Consider the following 17,626-nt stretch of genomic DNA (forward strand, 5'->3'; position numbering starts at 1 on the left):
ATCTACCAATGTGATATATGCCATCATGTGCCAGCAAAGCCCCTCTGCCATGTACATTGGCCAAACTGGACAGTCTTTACGTAAAAGAATGAATGGACACACATCAGACGTCAAGAATTATAACATTCAAAAACCAGTTGGAGAACACTTCAATCTCTCTGGTCACTCGATTACAGACCTAAGAGTGGCTATCCTTCAACAAAAAAGCTTCAAAAACAGACTCCAACGAGAGACTGCTGAATTGGAATTAATTTGTAAACTGGATACAATTAACTTAGGCTTGAATAGAGACTGGGAATGGATGAGTCCTTACACAAAGTAAAACTATTTCCCCATGTTATTTCTTCCTCCCCCCCCCATCGCCCCACTGTTCCTCAGATATTCTTGTTAACTGCTGGAATTAGCCTACCTTGCTTGTCACCATGAAAGGTTTTCCTCCTTCCCCCCCCCGCTGCTGGTGATGGCTTATCTTAAGTGATCACTCTCCTTACAGTGTGTATGATAAACCCATTGTTTCATGTTCTCTGTGTGTGTATATAAATCTCCCCTCTGTTTTTTCCACCAAATGCATCCGATGAAGTGAGCTGTAGCTCACGAAAGCTTATGCTCTAATAAATTTGTTAGTCTCTAAGGTGCCACAAGTACTCCTTTTCTTTTTGCGAATACAGACTAACACGGTTGCTACTCTGAAACCTGTTCTAGCCTTATGCATTATGAAAGGTTATTTGGAACATTTATTGTAGCAGTAAAAATGAAAATTATATCAAACGTAATATAAAGTAGTAGAACAACCATCATAAACATAGGATGTCATATGGTTTTCTATTTGATGCTGTCTTATTTATGTTAAAACATGTTATGATTTGGAGGTAAATTTTGTTTCCCTTTTAGAACTAAAGTTGTTCTTAGTTACAACCATTCTGCTAATGACAATCAAGAAAATCTATATACCTTGCTATAGCTGAGGGGGAGACTTGGAGTTATGGAATAGTCAAATGCGGAAGCTTCTTGGCTTGTGGGAGGGAAATATGTAATTGTCCATATGACATTCTTATGGGCAAAACTTAGGAAGCTGCTTCATTGCCTTCCTGCTGCAGCAATCTCTCAAATGAATCCCTGAACTACGTGGGGCGTTAGCACAACTATTGATGCACAAATAATAAGTAAAAAGGAGCTGTGTCAGTTTACCTTTCATAAGGAACTTGAAGGGGAAAAAATAGTTTGACATCTGAACAAGGCTAAATTGTTAGAGGAAGAACTTTTATTTTTATTTATTTATTTATTTAAAGAGGAGAATGAAGAGTCAGTGATCTGGAATCTCCACAGCTCACACAATGACAACTGGTTTTAAAGAGCTTGAGTTCCAGAGTGTGATGAATTGTCCATAGCTCTTAGTCCATAGCTGTTGCTGGGACTATTCCTTTATTTTATTTTTTTTATTTACCATTAGAAATTTACAGCTTGAAGTTTGATATGAAAGAGCTACAACAATAACTCTTTTAATAAATGTAAAAACCATGGATATGTTCTTTTAGCTTTAATGGACTGCAAAACTAATAAAAATATTAAATTCCTATTGTAATCTAGGAGGAGAATCATGAAGGGAGGATACTGAGAGTCTCTCAGAGAGCCAGAAGAAAAAGAAAAGGTGATATGGCCATTTTAAAGCAACGTAAGTTGAAATTAGCAGGTGGGGGGAACTGTCTATTGAGAACTGTGGTTTTTATAGAACTGGATTTATATTCTCTAATTCTACCATTTAAATTATTTATAACAATTACGATATTTTTAATGGATTAAAGGTAACTGTGAGGAAAGTAGCCAACACTTGGAGCCTGAGTCTCTTTTACACTAAGCATATGTCTGCACTGCAATGTAAGCCCAGGGTTAGTGGGACTTGAGTCAGCTGACCTGTGTTAGGGCACCCTGGGTTTGAATGTCTGTATTGAATTTTAACCCTATGTTTCTAACCCGTGCTCAAACCTAGGGCTCTGACATCCACACTGCAGTGCACAGATCCGATTCAAAGTAACCATGTCATAGAGTTCCCAGCACCCCTCTCCCCCACAAGAGGCCTCTCTAGCCCTAGGACCTTGGTGCATTGTGGGAAAACTTCACTGCTTGCCCTGGACATTATTAGGAAGCAGCTTGCTTTGAAAAAGTCTTGATCAGTTCGCTCTCCATTGCAAACCCAGGGGCCTTTCTGATAGTGTCCAAATCAGTGTTCAAAAGAGAATGGGTTAACGCTGACCTGAGCTGGATGGATTGCAGATTGTTGGGATAGAGAGGATTAAGGAAGTTGTCCCATGGAATTATGGGATACTTCTGTTTGACTACTGGGACCCGAGTCAAGCAGAGCTGTGTCTATGCTGCAAAGCAATAGGGTCCCGGCTTAACTCGACCTCAGACTCTCCAGCCCTGCAGGGTCCTGGGACCCAGGGTCCAAGTCCTGGGCTAGCGCAGTTGCAGCATGGATGCAAGGGAAGCTAGGCTTAAGCCTGAGCTCAAGTGCGGGCTTACGTTGCCATGTAGACGTACCCTAAGACCCCTTTACATGACTTTGGCAATGTGAAGGTGCTTGTAGTAGGCATCCAATATAATGCATTTTAAGGCTCCTTCATGCTGCCTTAGTGTAAATGAGAAGCAGACCCATTGATGTGCTGGATAAATAGAATTGCTCCTTTCACTTTTACAGTCATTCAGGGATGTGCATTTAGCAGAAGTAACTGTTTACAACTACAATATGGGTAGGCTTGGCAGAATTTGATTTTTATTTTTTATAATTTTGATGGATAATATTTATTTTTAAGCATTTTTTCTGTTTTTATTGGGTTAAATTTTTACAGTTGTGAGAAGTTATAGTGGGGAACAGATAAAAATGGAGTCAGACAATTATTTAATGACAGTAGACCAGGGTGGATTTGATTTAAATCACTAGTCAGGAAGACTCGATTTAATCATGGATTTCTACATAAAAGTGCATTCTTGTTGGTTGTTAAACCTTAATATATATTCTTCACAACTCAGAGATAGATGAAGGTTTCATTTTTAGATTTTTTATGTACACACTATACATTTTTAAAGTGATTTATTTAGAAAACTTTTCAGGTTAGTTTTATAGCTATATCAGAAAATGAATGATTGTTTGGTTATTTCATTTACCAAAGGTAATTGAAGCAGATATTTACGAAGTCATTGGGAGGTGAACCATCTCCAATTTAACAGGTTAATAATTAATATTTGGAGGATTTTTTGTCATGCCGTATTAGGAGGAGAACATCATCAGAGAGACATTTAAATTGTTTTATTTAACTAAAACAACAATGTTACGTATTCTGGATATTTTTCTTCACAGTAAACATATAATTTAACAAAACAAGCATACGCATTTTTGAATGTAGTTAAACATTCAAGTTTTTTAAAATCAGGTTTGTTTTTGTTAAAATTGTTTTTAACTAAAATAGTTAAATGAAATATTTTTTTTAAAAAAATTGACTATGTCAGACAGGTCATGAGAAACGTAAGATATTGGCTTCTGCAGCTAACTCAGTCATCTTCACCTTCATTTGCCTATTTGTTCATAATCTGGAAAAGAAAAACAAGCTTTTTCAGGTCCCAAACAATTTCTCAATTTGGAATGAATTAGTCCAAAGGAAGAAAATATTCTTTCTACAATGGCAGAAGAAGCTACTGCTGTTGAAAATGAGATTATCACTTCAACAGTCTCTGATCCAAGTGCTTAAGTGACTTCCACCACCAGTTCACCCGTGTGACTTTCTTTAAAACATCATCATCAAACATATATTTCTTGAATGGTTCACCCTTAGCTCTGAAGTTTATTATAGTTGGCATTATGGAGGGATGATTGCTGGATGTCCATGTCATAGCCAACTCCTCTTCTTCAGCAGTTAAGGTTTGACCCTGGTACCAAATATTTGCAAGAAATTGAGCTGGAAATAGTGCTTGTCCCATTCTTTTTTTCATGCTTGTAATTTAACTCTGTTGTTGCATAGTTCTCTTTTTAAAATCTCACTCAGTTCCTTCCAAATTTCAACAGCATCAACAACAAAACAGCTATTTCCCTGCATTTTGTTCAAGGCTACAGAAATAGGCTTCAGGGTACTCAGCATGTCTTCAACTTTTCTCTTAAGCCCTATGTTGAGAACCTTGGCTGTGACAGTGCAATCTATTTTTTCACAATTTTTTTCACAAACTGTCATCCGATTAGGCAAGTTCTTGATCTAGTGCTCAAAACAGTCCACAACTGAGTTCCATCGCACGTCTTGTGGGAGAGTTAGCTTGGTTCCTCCCCCTGTTTTCAGAGCAGCTTTTGCAAAGTGGTTGTTATGGAAGTATTTTAGAATTTTAACATTAGCCTTTATTTCTGGAACACTGAAGTCTTTGGCTAGGAGGTGCATCAAATGAGCACTGCAACTGTATGTTATTAGCTTGGGACTCTTCTAATTTCTTCTCATCTTGGATACATTTGCAGCATTGTCTGTGACCAAGCTGCATACTAGACATTTTAATTTTTTTTTCACAGTTTTTTATAGCTTTTACTGCTACTTCTTGTAAGTATTCTGATGCGTGTGCATTTCCTGATGTATCCATTGATTCTGTAAGGAAGACAGTCCCTTCTTCTGTTGTCACACAAGCACATACAACAGGATCGTTTTGGACGTTGCTCCACCCATCAAGACTCAGGTTAACAATTTTACCCTCTAGACCTTCTGCACACTGCTCAGTTTCTCTTTCATACACTTTATCCAGCAATTTGCCTGCGACATCTGCTCTGTTCGGTGGACTGTATCCTGGTCTTAATGACTGAACCATGTTAATGAAGTGTGGGTTCTCAGTCGTAGGGAAAGGAGAGTTTGTTGCATAAACAAACCAGGCAATTTTTTTCATCAGTGACCTCTTTTTGTAATCTGCTGGTTCTTATCACAAACTTATCTATGGTTGTTTCTGGATGATGGAGATCTTTTTTTTCTTTTTGCTACAGATATACTGTGGTTATGTGAAATACATGATGTGACTGAAACACTGTCATTGGCAAAAAACTCTGAAACTATAGGAAATGATGGTGATCTTGAAGGTGGATAGTCTTCAGAATCCTATATATTGAGGATGGATTCTCCTAAACAAAATAAGTCAATGCAGTTATTTAATTATTACCATACTGCTCATTTAGTATTACTCATTGCATTCACTGACACTCAGTACTACTTTAAAGGTGAAACTGTAAAAGGAAGATCTGCCTATTTCAGCTATTTTATTTATCGCAACTTCATCTAAAAGGATAGTATCCAGTAGCTCCAGGCCAATGGGGGCTGCGGGAAGCGGTGTGGGCCAAGGGATGTGCTGGCCGCCTTTCCCACAGCCCCCATTGGCCTGGAGCAGCGAACCGCGACCAGTGAGAGCCGCGATTGGCCGAACCTGTGGATGTGGCAGGTAAACAAACCGGTCAGGCCTGGCAGGGGCTTTCCCTGAACGAGCAGTGGACCGGCTTTGAGAACCACTGCTCTAGACTGAGCATTGGGTAGATAGAAAGATTAACCTAAATAATCGTACAAAAGCCCCTAGAAGACTGGGTCCCTAATCCATGAACTATTGGAACTCATTTACAAAACTTTTCTTAAACATTACATGAATATATTGTCTCATACTATAGAATTAGAATTTATAAGCCCTATTTCATGATGAGATAACTTTGAGTTTTAATTAAGATACATTATAGCTATCTTTAGATAGGTTTTTTCCCTCGAAAAGCATTTTATCAAACAAATCTGATTTTAATTTTAAAAAATCCTATTTTTTGATTTTTTTTAAATAATTGATTTTTATCCACCCTGCTGTAGACTTGAGTCAAAAAGTTATAACCATTAAAACCCAAATTGTCAATATAACATCAAAATATGCAAAGTAAATATCCTTAAATCAAACTACTAAGTTCTCAAACAGCATTTTTCTTATTTTGCCTATCTACAAATTTTGATTTTCATTTGAAATATCTTTTGTTGTTGTGTAGGTATACAGATAAAGTGGTGTCTACTGACATTTACTGATGAAAATTGAATCCTTCCAAGCCTAAGTATGTGCACGAAATTTAGATTCATTTATGGAAATGTTTAGGAATAATTGCTACAATCAGTCCAAAGGGTCGTATTCCACTCAAAGCAGCACAACAAAATATTTTTAAATGAGTGTAGTCATTTCAGTCCATTAATATGGTAGATTTTTTTAGGACAATCAGATGAATCAGCAGTTGTTGAATGTCAGTGATCCACCACCAGAAACCTGCATATGGCCCTTCAAGATAGTTCTTGTGATAGACTGTGAACCCTTATTGAATGAGGCTCCATTAGCAGCAGCTGACTGGCCACTAACAAACAGAAAGCCTAAAGTAGCTCTGCTACCCACCAGGGAGCTGAGCCAGGCAAACCAACAAAAGCACCTGGAGTGCAGAAGAGCCATGGGTGACACAACAGTAATTTACTGCTAAAGATTTTAAGTGTTATTTATGCAGACATTTGTTCCAAAGCTGAGACTGTGTGAGTGGTATGATAAAGGAGGAAAGCTGGTTTGCTGATGGAAATGCTACTGTTCACTGGCAGAATGATCTGTGCACATTTCTATTTAATTGAATTTATTAAATCTATTTTATTTAATTGAAGTGTGGTTTCAGCAAAAGGATTTTGAATTAAGGTTATGATTTTAGATTCAGAAGCAAGCATTTTAATCTGTTATTGTTAGACAACACATCTACAGATCTAAGTTCAAATATGGTTTAAATCACAAAATGAGCAAATGAACAAAGCGAGTTTGTATTAGTCCCAAACAGTTTCTGTAGTCCCAACACTTACCCATAAATGGGGGTATTGCTTGTTTTCTTCAGGAGGAGCCCAGAACAGATGTAGATTATGCAGATCTAAATTATATAAATGTTAAAATAATTATGCTATAATTGATGATGCTAGTTATTTCTGTTGTGGTATTTCTGCCCAGTCAGGATTAGGGCAGCGCTGTGCTAGGCACTGCGCAAACTGTCCCTGTTCCAGTGAGCTTACAGTCTAAAATGACAAGCTATATATGCTACAGGGTGAAGAAGGCAAAGGCCAGAGTGAGGTATCTGAACAAAACTGCTAATTATATGACAAAGCTTGTGAGGCATCGGTCTTCAGTGTTCCTGGGTTTTGCTATGCTGTTAGTTTCTTGCTTCCCCTTTGAGTGATTGTCCACGTATATCTTGTCCACTGTTGGTGCACAAGCTCCCCGGGCATTCAAGCCAGAGACTCTTGGTCATCTGTACCTACTCGGAAGCACTTGCACCCTTATGCCTCCAACTGAGGATATAAAGGGCAGGCCCACTCCAGCCCGCTCCGTAGTTCTTTCTGAACCACTCATGGCTGTGAGTCAGAGCTTGCAGTGACTGCTGTGTTGCTTCACTGTTGTATTCTTGTCAGGGTAAATAGTAGTTAGTCTTGTCTGTAAATAGTAGTTAGCAATTTAATAAGGTCGTTAGTAGAGTAGTAGTTTTTGAATAGATTTTCTGTATTAAGTCCTGAGAAATTAAATACATGTATATTACAAAATAGAAATTTGAAACACACACCATTTTTTTTTATTTTGCTTTCTTTGAGAAGTCAGCAATTCAATAATTTTGCAAAAATATTTGTTTTAACACTGTATGTTTCTTCACAGCTTTATATTCTAAAGGAAAGAAACCATGGTGCTGGGCTTCATATTTGGAGGAAGAAAAGGCTACAGCAGCACCTACTAAGCTTTTTAAAGAGGTATGTTTTCTTCTGAAACTCAAGTTAATCATCCATTACCATGAAATTTGTAAGGAAGTTAATTTGTAAGGTAGAATAACCAGAATATAAAGACTTTTGTAAGTTCTCAGTTTGCTCTGAGGGAAGTCTGACAATGATTAAAGTAACAGGTTTCCTTAAATATTCATGAAGAGTGTGAGGTCACCTTTTGCCCAGCTTTTCTCAGTGAATTAATAATAACTCACAAATCTGACTGTGTTGTTATCCTATGAAACCTATATCGAATATAGGATTCAGGCTGTTTTAAATCTCTCTGCTCATTTCTGCACATTTCCAAGATCTGGACTTTTCTCTCTGTTCACATAGCTAAAACTCTGATCCAGAACCTCCTTTTCTCATTCTTGACTTCTGCAGTCTCTTCATTTTTGGGCTTTCCAGATGCCTTGTTCTCCTTACATCCCTTCACAAGTCTGTTACAAAGATCATCTTCCTGGCTTGTTGCTCTGACTTCGCAACCCTCAGTGACTCCCCCTTTTTCACTGTATCAGACACAACATGGCTTAATCCTGTCCTCCTTATCATCCTGTTGGGTGCCAAAATATCAACTTCTGCTTCTCCTTTGCCAACTATATTGACCTTTGTCACCCATTTGTCCAGTTTCCCATCAAACAACTTAGTGCTTTCTCCCATGGCATATGATTTTGCATGGAAGGGAGTTCCCAATAAAAATCCACAAAGCCTGTACATTGTCCTCCTTCAGCTCCCTCCTTAAAACTCACCTTTTGGTTGTGATGCTTGCAAAACACTTGAAAATGTCTAGGCAGCTGGTATATTGTGATTACTGCTGCTTATTCTAATCATAATCATCTGACTGTTACCTTGTACTACCCTATCTGTTTTTTGCATCCACCTCTTGGCACTTTTCCCATATTTAAACTGTAAGCTCTTTTGGGACAGGAACTGTGTGCGTGAGAGAGAGAGAGAGAGAAAACGGTTGTGCCCCTGCAATATTTTGTTCCTGCATATGGTTAGGGAAAGGCAGAATATCCTACTGTTCTCAATACTTTAATCAGCTTTTCTAGAGATACTTTTTCTAAGCTCTGACTTGAACAAATAGCAGTTGCTCTGGTAAAATGAAATAACTGACTCTTATTTTATACTTTTAACTCTCCTGTATTATGACCCCACTTCTGTTTTTCTCTTTTTATTCCTTCTCACATCATATGGGTTTATCAAAACAGGGTTTCCACCGCCTGAACCTCCATATTGTTTTCATTCCCTATGCTGGCCTCCTTTTGCCAAAAAAAATCTTGAAATGTTTGTGAAAAAGGTAAATATAGTAAGCCCAATGCAATTGTATCTTAGGTGATCTATGATATAATTACAATCTTGCACAACATTTTAAACTTTAGTTGTTATTGTGGTGCAACAGGAGCTGACCCATAGTTAAGGTTGTGAGAGTTTCAATTTGATAATGGTAAGAATGGTGAATATCTTGTGACTTGGAGTTTTAGTAACACAAAAAATGGATTATAATGCTTGGCTAACTACAGAATTTTTGATGTATTGGCTGTGCAATTTGAAGTTTTTGGAAAGTTTATAATAACTGGAAAAATTGGTGTTTGATGAATTATTTGAGGAAGGGAGTCTCTCATCTTTCTTCCCCCTTTGCAAGAAATCTAAGTCATTCTGGGTATGTCTACACTGCAGCTAGGAGCAATCCTCCCAGCCTGGGTAGACAGACTCTCACTAGTAGGGGTATCGGGCTGGAGGTTGGACTCTGAAGCCTGGCGGGACAGGTGAGCCTCATTGCTATTTTTATTGAACTCGCTCAAGCCCTTCTAGTGTGTATTTGTCTACTCAGGCTGGGAGGCTCCCAGCTCCAGTGTAGACTTACCCTCTGGGGCCTGTCCTTTGAGCATGTTGTTACCGCTTACATGCTGATTCCTAGAATATCAGTTATACATCAGGATTGTTTACTTATTGAGTATTTCGTAACTCTTTAGTCATAGTGGCAAATATGTGCTCTAAGATAAACTTACCAAAATTAAATCTGATGATTTAAAAAAAAAAAAAAAAAGCCACTTCCAAGAGGTACCAAAAAGCGTATGTACCCCATCTACATGAAATTTGCACTTTAACGCAAAACCTGAACAGTGACCTCGGTGGTGATTAATGCAAAATAACTTCCCAAATGTATGACAATCAGATGTACTGTTATGTTGATATAACTAATATAAAAGCATGTGAGATCACTCTTAAGGTTTTGTGTTTCCCCAGCTTCATCAAACTTACGTTGTATGTATTGCTTTTGGGTGTCTGTTAGAGATGGAAGGGAGATCTTTATGGAGCACTGAAGAGTGTTATTGAATACCGTGTTGTAGGCAGTATGAAGGTGGAAAGGAATGCACTAATATTTCCTCCTCTTATTTCCCTACTTCTAAGGTTTTGGGCACATGGGTGTATCGTGCTGCAACCCTGTCATTAAAGCATTGCTTTTATTTATCAGTACATACAGCATGTAATACATTCTTTTTAAATCTTCTTTCTGAATCTTAAGAAAAGTGTATGACCTGATCATAGGTTATATCTTTTAATGGAAAAAGCCTGTGTTTACTAGAGGAATGTTTTGGGCATTGATTATTAGTTTCTATGATAATTTTTAATGAAGCTTTAATGGTACATCGTGAGATTAAAAACAGAATGTGGTTAAAGATGAGCTATCGAGCAATAATATGTTTTTGATTGTACATTTTACTGCTTTGTGATTAATTACAATCATGGCATATGTCTATGCTGGCACATAAAATGTCATTTCCATCTCAAGGAGATTTACTCACACTAGATAGAGCTAGCGCATTAAAGATAGAAGTGGAGCCACAGTTGTGCGAGCAGCGGGGTGGGCTGGATGCCGTGAGTATGATCCCATCTGAGATCCTACCTATGTATTTGGGCAGCTAACTCCTCATGCTGTGGCGGCTGCTCTTCTGTTTGTAGCACGCTAGCTTGATCAGAGTTACACTGGAGTTGCAAAGTGTAAATTTCAACTCGAGTAGAAATACCTATGTCTTAACCCATTGTAGGAAGGAATATTGTCAGGGCATGACCCTAATTTTAAAAATGTTAAAACCCTTCCCCACTTTTTAATTTTTTGTTGACCACTGACTGTGTCATACAGCACTGAGTGCAAAAGAAATACTTTACTTACCTGAGTAGCTTAAAATCTTAATAGTTTACAAAAGGTGGTGTCAGAGTTTCACTCTCTTGCCTTATTTGATTGATATTTTTTCTGCTTTTTTTCTTTAAATTAAAGTATTAAGGACTGATGACTTTGAGTTCTAACTTTGTCTGGAGCACAGAGTCAAGATATAACAGGAAGCCGGTACCTGACTCCCTAAGACATCCTTTCTGCCCTCTTCCCTTTTTTGAAGGCTGCAGCTTAGACTTCATCCTCATGTGATCTCATGTTCCCAGTCCTCTATTGATTGCCAAAATCCTCCTGGAAAAAGAGGCTAGTCAGAGCCCAATATTTCTCTCTACTGTACACAGCTAAGGGAATGTTACCATGTGAGAGGCCATCTTTATATATGAAGGCTGTTCTGTATTTGCTTTGTGACTCATCTTTGAGGGCCTGAGATGTAGAGACTAAAAGGCATTTCAGAGTATTTTATCTGATCAACCCATGAATGGTGATTGCCAAGAAGATGTCACTGTACAAAATAAGTAATTCAATTTACAGTACTGTGTTTTTTTAATTAGAAAGTAATTTAAAAAGTTGATGAAACACAGCATTTTCTACTGTTCTCAAGTGCCTTTCCTGGTAGCTCCTCCTAACAGATTTTTTTTCTGCATTTTAAAGTCTTTAACGACTGCATTGTCAGCCAGTTTTTCCATGGCTCGCTGAGTTCTCTTTTCTGTTATATGATTTTAAGAGCTTGAAATTTACCCAAATGTACTTACTTGTGAAAGTTCATTTTGAGTAGATGCCTGCATAAGGATAAGTAATAACAATCGTGTTTTGCACTACACAAGTGTTTTAACTTTCTTTGGAAGTATTTCTTTTGAAATATTGAAACTGTTTTTGTTCATTCCAGTATCAGTCCTTCCCATATGGCAAAAATGGATTCAAAGTAGGAATGAAACTGGAAGGAGTGGATCCAGAACACCAGTCAATGTACTGCATTCTCACTGTGGCTGAGGTAAGCACCAGAACTGTACCTGAATGAAGTGTGAGGCTGAGAATCGAAGTATATTAAGAATACAGTAAATACTATACTGGAACAGTGGTCTGTTTAGTGCTGCATTTAGCAGTAATAGTCAGTGACAGATTCTTCAGAGGAAGTTGTTAACTATTGTTAGGCTTTTAATTGCCTAATGCTATACCATGTGGAATATTTTTTCCTAATGAATAAAATTGTATTAACTTGTACCAAAAATCATATTAAAAACAATTCCTAAATATCAAGGAAATTACACATGTTCATGGATATGAATACATATACATAATATTATAGTGTTATGGTGACACAAGTATCTGTACAATTCTGTAATTTGGAGAAATCTATATTTAAAAGAGAAAATATAAAGAACATAAAGATGCATGAAAATTGATAGCCCTTGAATTTTTATTCTAACTACAGATGCTATACTCATTCATAACATTATTTATCGTATTTACTGGAGCATAAGCCGGTTCGTTTATAAGCCGACCCCTGCCCCAAGATGGATAAGTAAAAAATGGAAAATTTTTATGACCCATTCATAAGCCGACCCTATAATTCAGAGGTCAGCAAACTTTGGCTCCCGGGCCATCAGGATAAGCTGCTGGTGGCCGAGATGGTTTGTTTACCTCGAGTGTCCGCATGCACGGAGGTAAACCTAAGTAAACAAAGTGTCCCAGTGCGCCAGCTGCTTACCTTGATGGGCCAGGAGAGCAACTGGTGGGGAAATTTTTTTGGGGGGAGAAGCTGGGGGTCATGGGCGTAACCCCTGTGACCACCCCCCATAATACCTCACCCCTAGCCCAGGACCCCCACACTCTTCCCATCCCGTCTCACCTTATCTGGGGAGGGCCAGGGGAGGATGTCTCTGGCCTGCCTGGAGCTGCTCCGGCAGGCCGGGCGGCGCGGCTGCAGCCTGCCAGCCCCGGAACTGCAGCTGCTTCAGAGGCTGGGGGGAAAGCCGCGTGGACAGAAGCAGAGAGACTCTGACCCGCCTCTTCCCTTCTGGCTCTGCTGGCTGTGCTGCTTCTCCTTGCTCCCTCTGTTGGGGGGAGGGGCTGTGTCCCACCTCTCCCTTTCTATACCTGTTCATAAGCCAACCCCTTTCTCTGGTGTTTCCCTTTCTTACTAAAAAAAATCCAGCTTATGAACGAGTATATACGGTAATCATTTTTCTATTTTATTGACCTGTAGCTTCAAGTTCCACAGACTAATTTTACACTACAGGTTTAATTCTGCCAACTTTACTTACATTGGCTAGTATCTAACCCTGTGAATAGTTCTATGGATTTTAATTGTGTAATTAAGAGAGACAGAATTAGATCTTCATCTCTCTCTCTTTTAATTCCTTAGTTAGGGAATGGGAAAACAGGAACACCTGATATTCATTCTTGTGTACCATCATTATTTTGTACCACTGTGATTATATTTCCATAGTCCTAGTTTAGTTTAGTTATTCTCCCCCTCCCCCATTTCTGAGCCCCTCCACAGCCTCTAATCATATGCTCCTTTTGGAAATATCTATTTCTGACATGTCTTCTACTGTACATGCTGACTTCAAAGATCAGTATAACCAAGGCCTTAAGTACTCTGTAGTAAGCTGGATCTAAATTCTGTGGCAAAGTGCCCTGGGTTCTGTGAAATTCTAATGTGGCAAACTGAAAATTCTTTCAGTTTGAGTTACATTTAAGTTATGGCAGGTTTGAGTAAATTAAATATGAAAGAATAGTGCAAAGAGTACATGAATTCCTTTTTGTTGCTTATTTTGATACTAAATTTGATCTATTTGAAGCCACCGCTAAATTCTCAATATGCTTGGTTTGTCTTTTGACAAATAGACTGCCTTGTACAAGATATCCTGGGGAAGCTGGATGCTTTGACAACTGGTTATAGGATAGTAGTGGCATTTGGCACCCAGAAAAGTGTGGGAAATGGCACATGAACAAATGGACATTTAGCCACCAGGAGCCTTCAGCAGTAAAGAGGAGATGCAATTCCTCTTTCACTCTTAGGCATTAAGGTGACTTTTTATTGCGGAATAGGGTCCTTTGGGATCTCCCCTTTCACATTTACACTTTTTCTTACATAATGACCCTCATAATCTCCTTGTTATAATGACCTGTTCTCCAAAAGAGGTATTCTGGACACATCTCTCAGGTTTCTATTTTCTTTTAGCACTATGTTAAGTGCCACTCGTACTCTGAATGAAGAATATTATTATTATTATTTTATTATTAGCATTTACACAGCACTTTTCATCAGAGAGGTGCTCAGATGTGTTGCAGCCTTGCTTTTTGTTGTTCCCTTTATTAAGCTGCATTGTTTTTATATTATTAGCATGAACAAAAATAAAAAGTTGGTTGAATGCACCTTGAATATATTGTAGTACAGAGACTAATATATTCAAGTGTACTTTTACTAAGTTGTACACTTTGCAAACTGTTTTTAGGTTTTAGGCTACAGGATACGACTCCATTTTGATGACTACTTGGATTGTTACGACTTCTGGGTGAATGCTGATTCTTCAGACATTCATCCAGCTGGATGGTGCGAGAAAACAGGTCACAAACTTCATCCACCAAAAGGTATTGTCTAACTTTCAACTTAAAGATTTGTTTATCTTTCAGACAGTTGCTATCCATGTAATGCTGAGCTTTCTTTGGCAGCAGTATTTTCCTTCATCTTGATAAGTTTCTGGCATCAAATCTTTTTCTTTTATTCAGCTGTTTGGGGGTATCTAACATGTTATATACAATGGTATTGTGAATCGCCAGTAGAGTACATAACTGCTTTTTTGTTGAAATGTCTTGATTTGTATTCCAAATCACAATACAATAAGGGCAGTCAACCTGTTCATTTCTCTTTTGCTTCCATCTTATGACTGTAGATAATTAGCTTCGTGAGCTGATAGCTTTCATTGTGAAAAGGTGAAAGAAAGGTAAATGCAAAGCATTAATGGATCCTGTGCAGCCAGATGAAAGAACAAAGAGGCAAAGGGAAGGAAAGACTGTGCTTTTGTAAAAAACTATGAGACACACTAAAAAGCAAAATGATCAGAATAGTTATTCAAAGAGAACATGATGGGAGCATGAAGAGACCAAACTAGCCCCAAAATAAAAGCAAAATACATAGGCTGCTATGGAATACTAGCATCTTTAGTGCCTTGTACACTTCAAAGGCCTTGAACTTGTAGCCCTTTAATAACTTACAATGGGTTGCCCAAAATGAGGGCTGAAGGCCAACTATGAGTCCTTTAAATATGCCCCACAGCTGGCCATTATTATTTTGTTATTTATAAATCACCATCAGCGTATATGGAGCTGTACAGACAAATAAAGATAGTGTCCCTGCCCCGAGGAGAGAGTTTGATACAAAGTCAACGAGAGGTGACAGATCTCAGTGGGGAAATAAAGGATAAGGGTATCAGACTGCAAAATAACAACATGCAATATTTTATCTGAGTGATGTGTACTGGTTGTAATGTGCCTTATTCATTTGCTTACTTACTTTGATTTTAAATATCTAATTATTTTAATGTGGGAGGTGTAGGCTAGCCAGGTATCCTCACAAGGCAGAATGCCTTCAAACACCAACCTGGTTCAGCCACACTCCACGCTGCCTTCCAACAATGCAACTTCTATTCTCTTTGGTTGTAATGTAGCCCTGAATAGTTAGTTTGTGTAAAATTGGTCATTTATTGAAACTATTTAAAATATTTCCCAAAAGCCATTCTCCCCTGCCGCTATCCTCTTGGAGTCATGGATTTCATGTGCTAAATGAATAGGTAGTTACAATCCAGTTGTTCAAATACTGTGTGTACTCAGTGGTGAGGTTTTGTCAGCTTATAAATCCCTGGTTTTGGAGGCTTATTCATTTCGTAGTCATCAAATACTGCTGCTGGAGGAGAGCTGCTATACAAGATCTCATCCTCTGAGTCATATTTTTCCTGAAAAGTCATAAAAGTCATATGTGGGGAAAATTTGTTCAGGTATTTTTTGTTGGTTTGTATATTGATGTAACATGAAATGTTTTTTTAAAATTATTTTTGCACCGCTCTTAAGGCCTCATGTGGTGGATAAACCTCCTTTTAACTGGGGGAAACTGCAGCCTATCATTAACACCCCTCTGCATAACCATGTCTGTTAGAAGGGGTTCATCAATATACAGTGCAGTGCAGTGTGGTTCTACTATCCCCAAGGCATCCCAGGTCTTTGGGAGAACAGGATTGTGCTACTGCACTCCTCTCCAGGGCAAGCAAATACATTCTGGGCTCTTCCCTTGGGCTAGCTTGTTTCATTCCACCCTAGGATTGCTTCTCTTCCTGTCATATGGTCCACTGGATCTCTTCTCTTCCTGGCTAGATGAGTTCACTTCTTTCCAAACCTTCTCCTGAATAAGACTGTTAACTAATTCTGATATGCTCTTACTTCCCTGTAAGAGTTTGCCCTAATTCACAGCAGTTGCTAGGCTAAGCTTAGCTTCCGGTGATGCTGTGGAGCAGGTAATTATTCCCCATTCACAGGGGAGCTGAGTATGCCGCTTCAATAGCACTGATAGCCTCTGCTGGCTCTCGTAGCAAAGGAACATGACATGAAATTGAACCTGCACCATTCCATATGATGGTGTAAATGTAGTGCACGTTTCTAAAGGAGCTGAAGGTTGTTACTGCTGTCGCATTGTAGGGTCTCTCTCTGTGTCAGTGACAGTAGTTCTCATAATACAAAAAAGTACTATAACCCCTTTCTGGAATATGAATAAACCCAGATAAAAGGCCCCCTTTTTTTTCCTGAGGTGAAAGAGATCCACGTTAGGCTTGATTATGGTCTCATTCACACTAGTTTTACCGCTGCGTAATTCTGTTGACTTCAGTGGAGGTACTCCTGATTTATACTGGTGTGAAATCAGTTGGGTCCACAGCCTTGTCACAGTTTGAGTCAATGCTTTTGCTTACCTTAGCCCAGCCTTTCCTTGTTTTCTTTTTATGCCTTTCAACTGTACTTTCAGCTCCTGCAGCCACTTATAACCCTTCCTTGTAGGATTCCATCCAAATTTTAGAAAACGTACTGTAATGAAAGCATCCAACCTTGCAGACCTTGGCTGCATCTGGACAGCTCTAGTCCTAATTCTAGGACTTCATAGAATCATAGAATCATAGAATATCAGGGTTGGAAGGGACCCCAGAAGGTCATCTAGTCCAACCCCCTGCTCAAAGCAGGACCAAGTCCCAGTTAAATCATCCTAGCCAGGGCTTTGTCAAGCCTGACCTTAAAAACCTCCAAGGAAGGAGATTCTACCACCTCCCTAGGCAACGCATTCCAGTGTTTCACCACCCTCTTAGTGAAAAAGTTTTTCCTAATATCCAATCTAAACATCCCCCATTGCAACTTGAGACCATTACTCCTCGTTCTGTCATCTGCTACGATTGAGAACAGTCTAGAGCCATCCTCTTTGAAACCCCCTTTCAGGTAGTTGAAAGCAGCTATCAAATCCCCCCTCATTCTTCTCTTCTGCAGACTAAACAATCCCAGCTCCCTCAGCCTCTCCTCGTAAGTCATGTGCTCTAGACCCCTAATCATTTTTGTTGCCCTTCGCTGTACTCTTTCCAATTTATCCACATCCTTCTTGTAGTGTGGG

The 17,626-nt window shown here is 38.8% G+C and overlaps 1 protein-coding gene across 5 annotated transcripts in view; it reads left to right on the forward strand.

The window, feature by feature from the left end:
- Positions 1 to 17,626, forward strand: part of L3MBTL3 (L3MBTL histone methyl-lysine binding protein 3) — a 168,792-nt gene that overhangs the window by 44,538 nt on the left and 106,628 nt on the right. For all 5 annotated transcript variants that reach the window (XM_038397744.2, XM_043510933.1, XM_043510934.1 and 2 more), the window contains 4 exons: positions 1,588 to 1,672; positions 7,702 to 7,793; positions 11,867 to 11,971; positions 14,442 to 14,577. In XM_038397744.2, the coding sequence (XP_038253672.1) occupies positions 1,588 to 1,672; positions 7,702 to 7,793; positions 11,867 to 11,971; positions 14,442 to 14,577 (418 nt within the window). The remainder of the gene's footprint in view (positions 1 to 1,587; positions 1,673 to 7,701; positions 7,794 to 11,866; positions 11,972 to 14,441; positions 14,578 to 17,626) is intronic.

The sequence above is a fragment of the Dermochelys coriacea genome, chromosome 3 (assembly GCF_009764565.3).
Source record: "Dermochelys coriacea isolate rDerCor1 chromosome 3, rDerCor1.pri.v4, whole genome shotgun sequence".
NCBI classification, from domain to species: Eukaryota; Metazoa; Chordata; order Testudines; family Dermochelyidae; genus Dermochelys; species Dermochelys coriacea.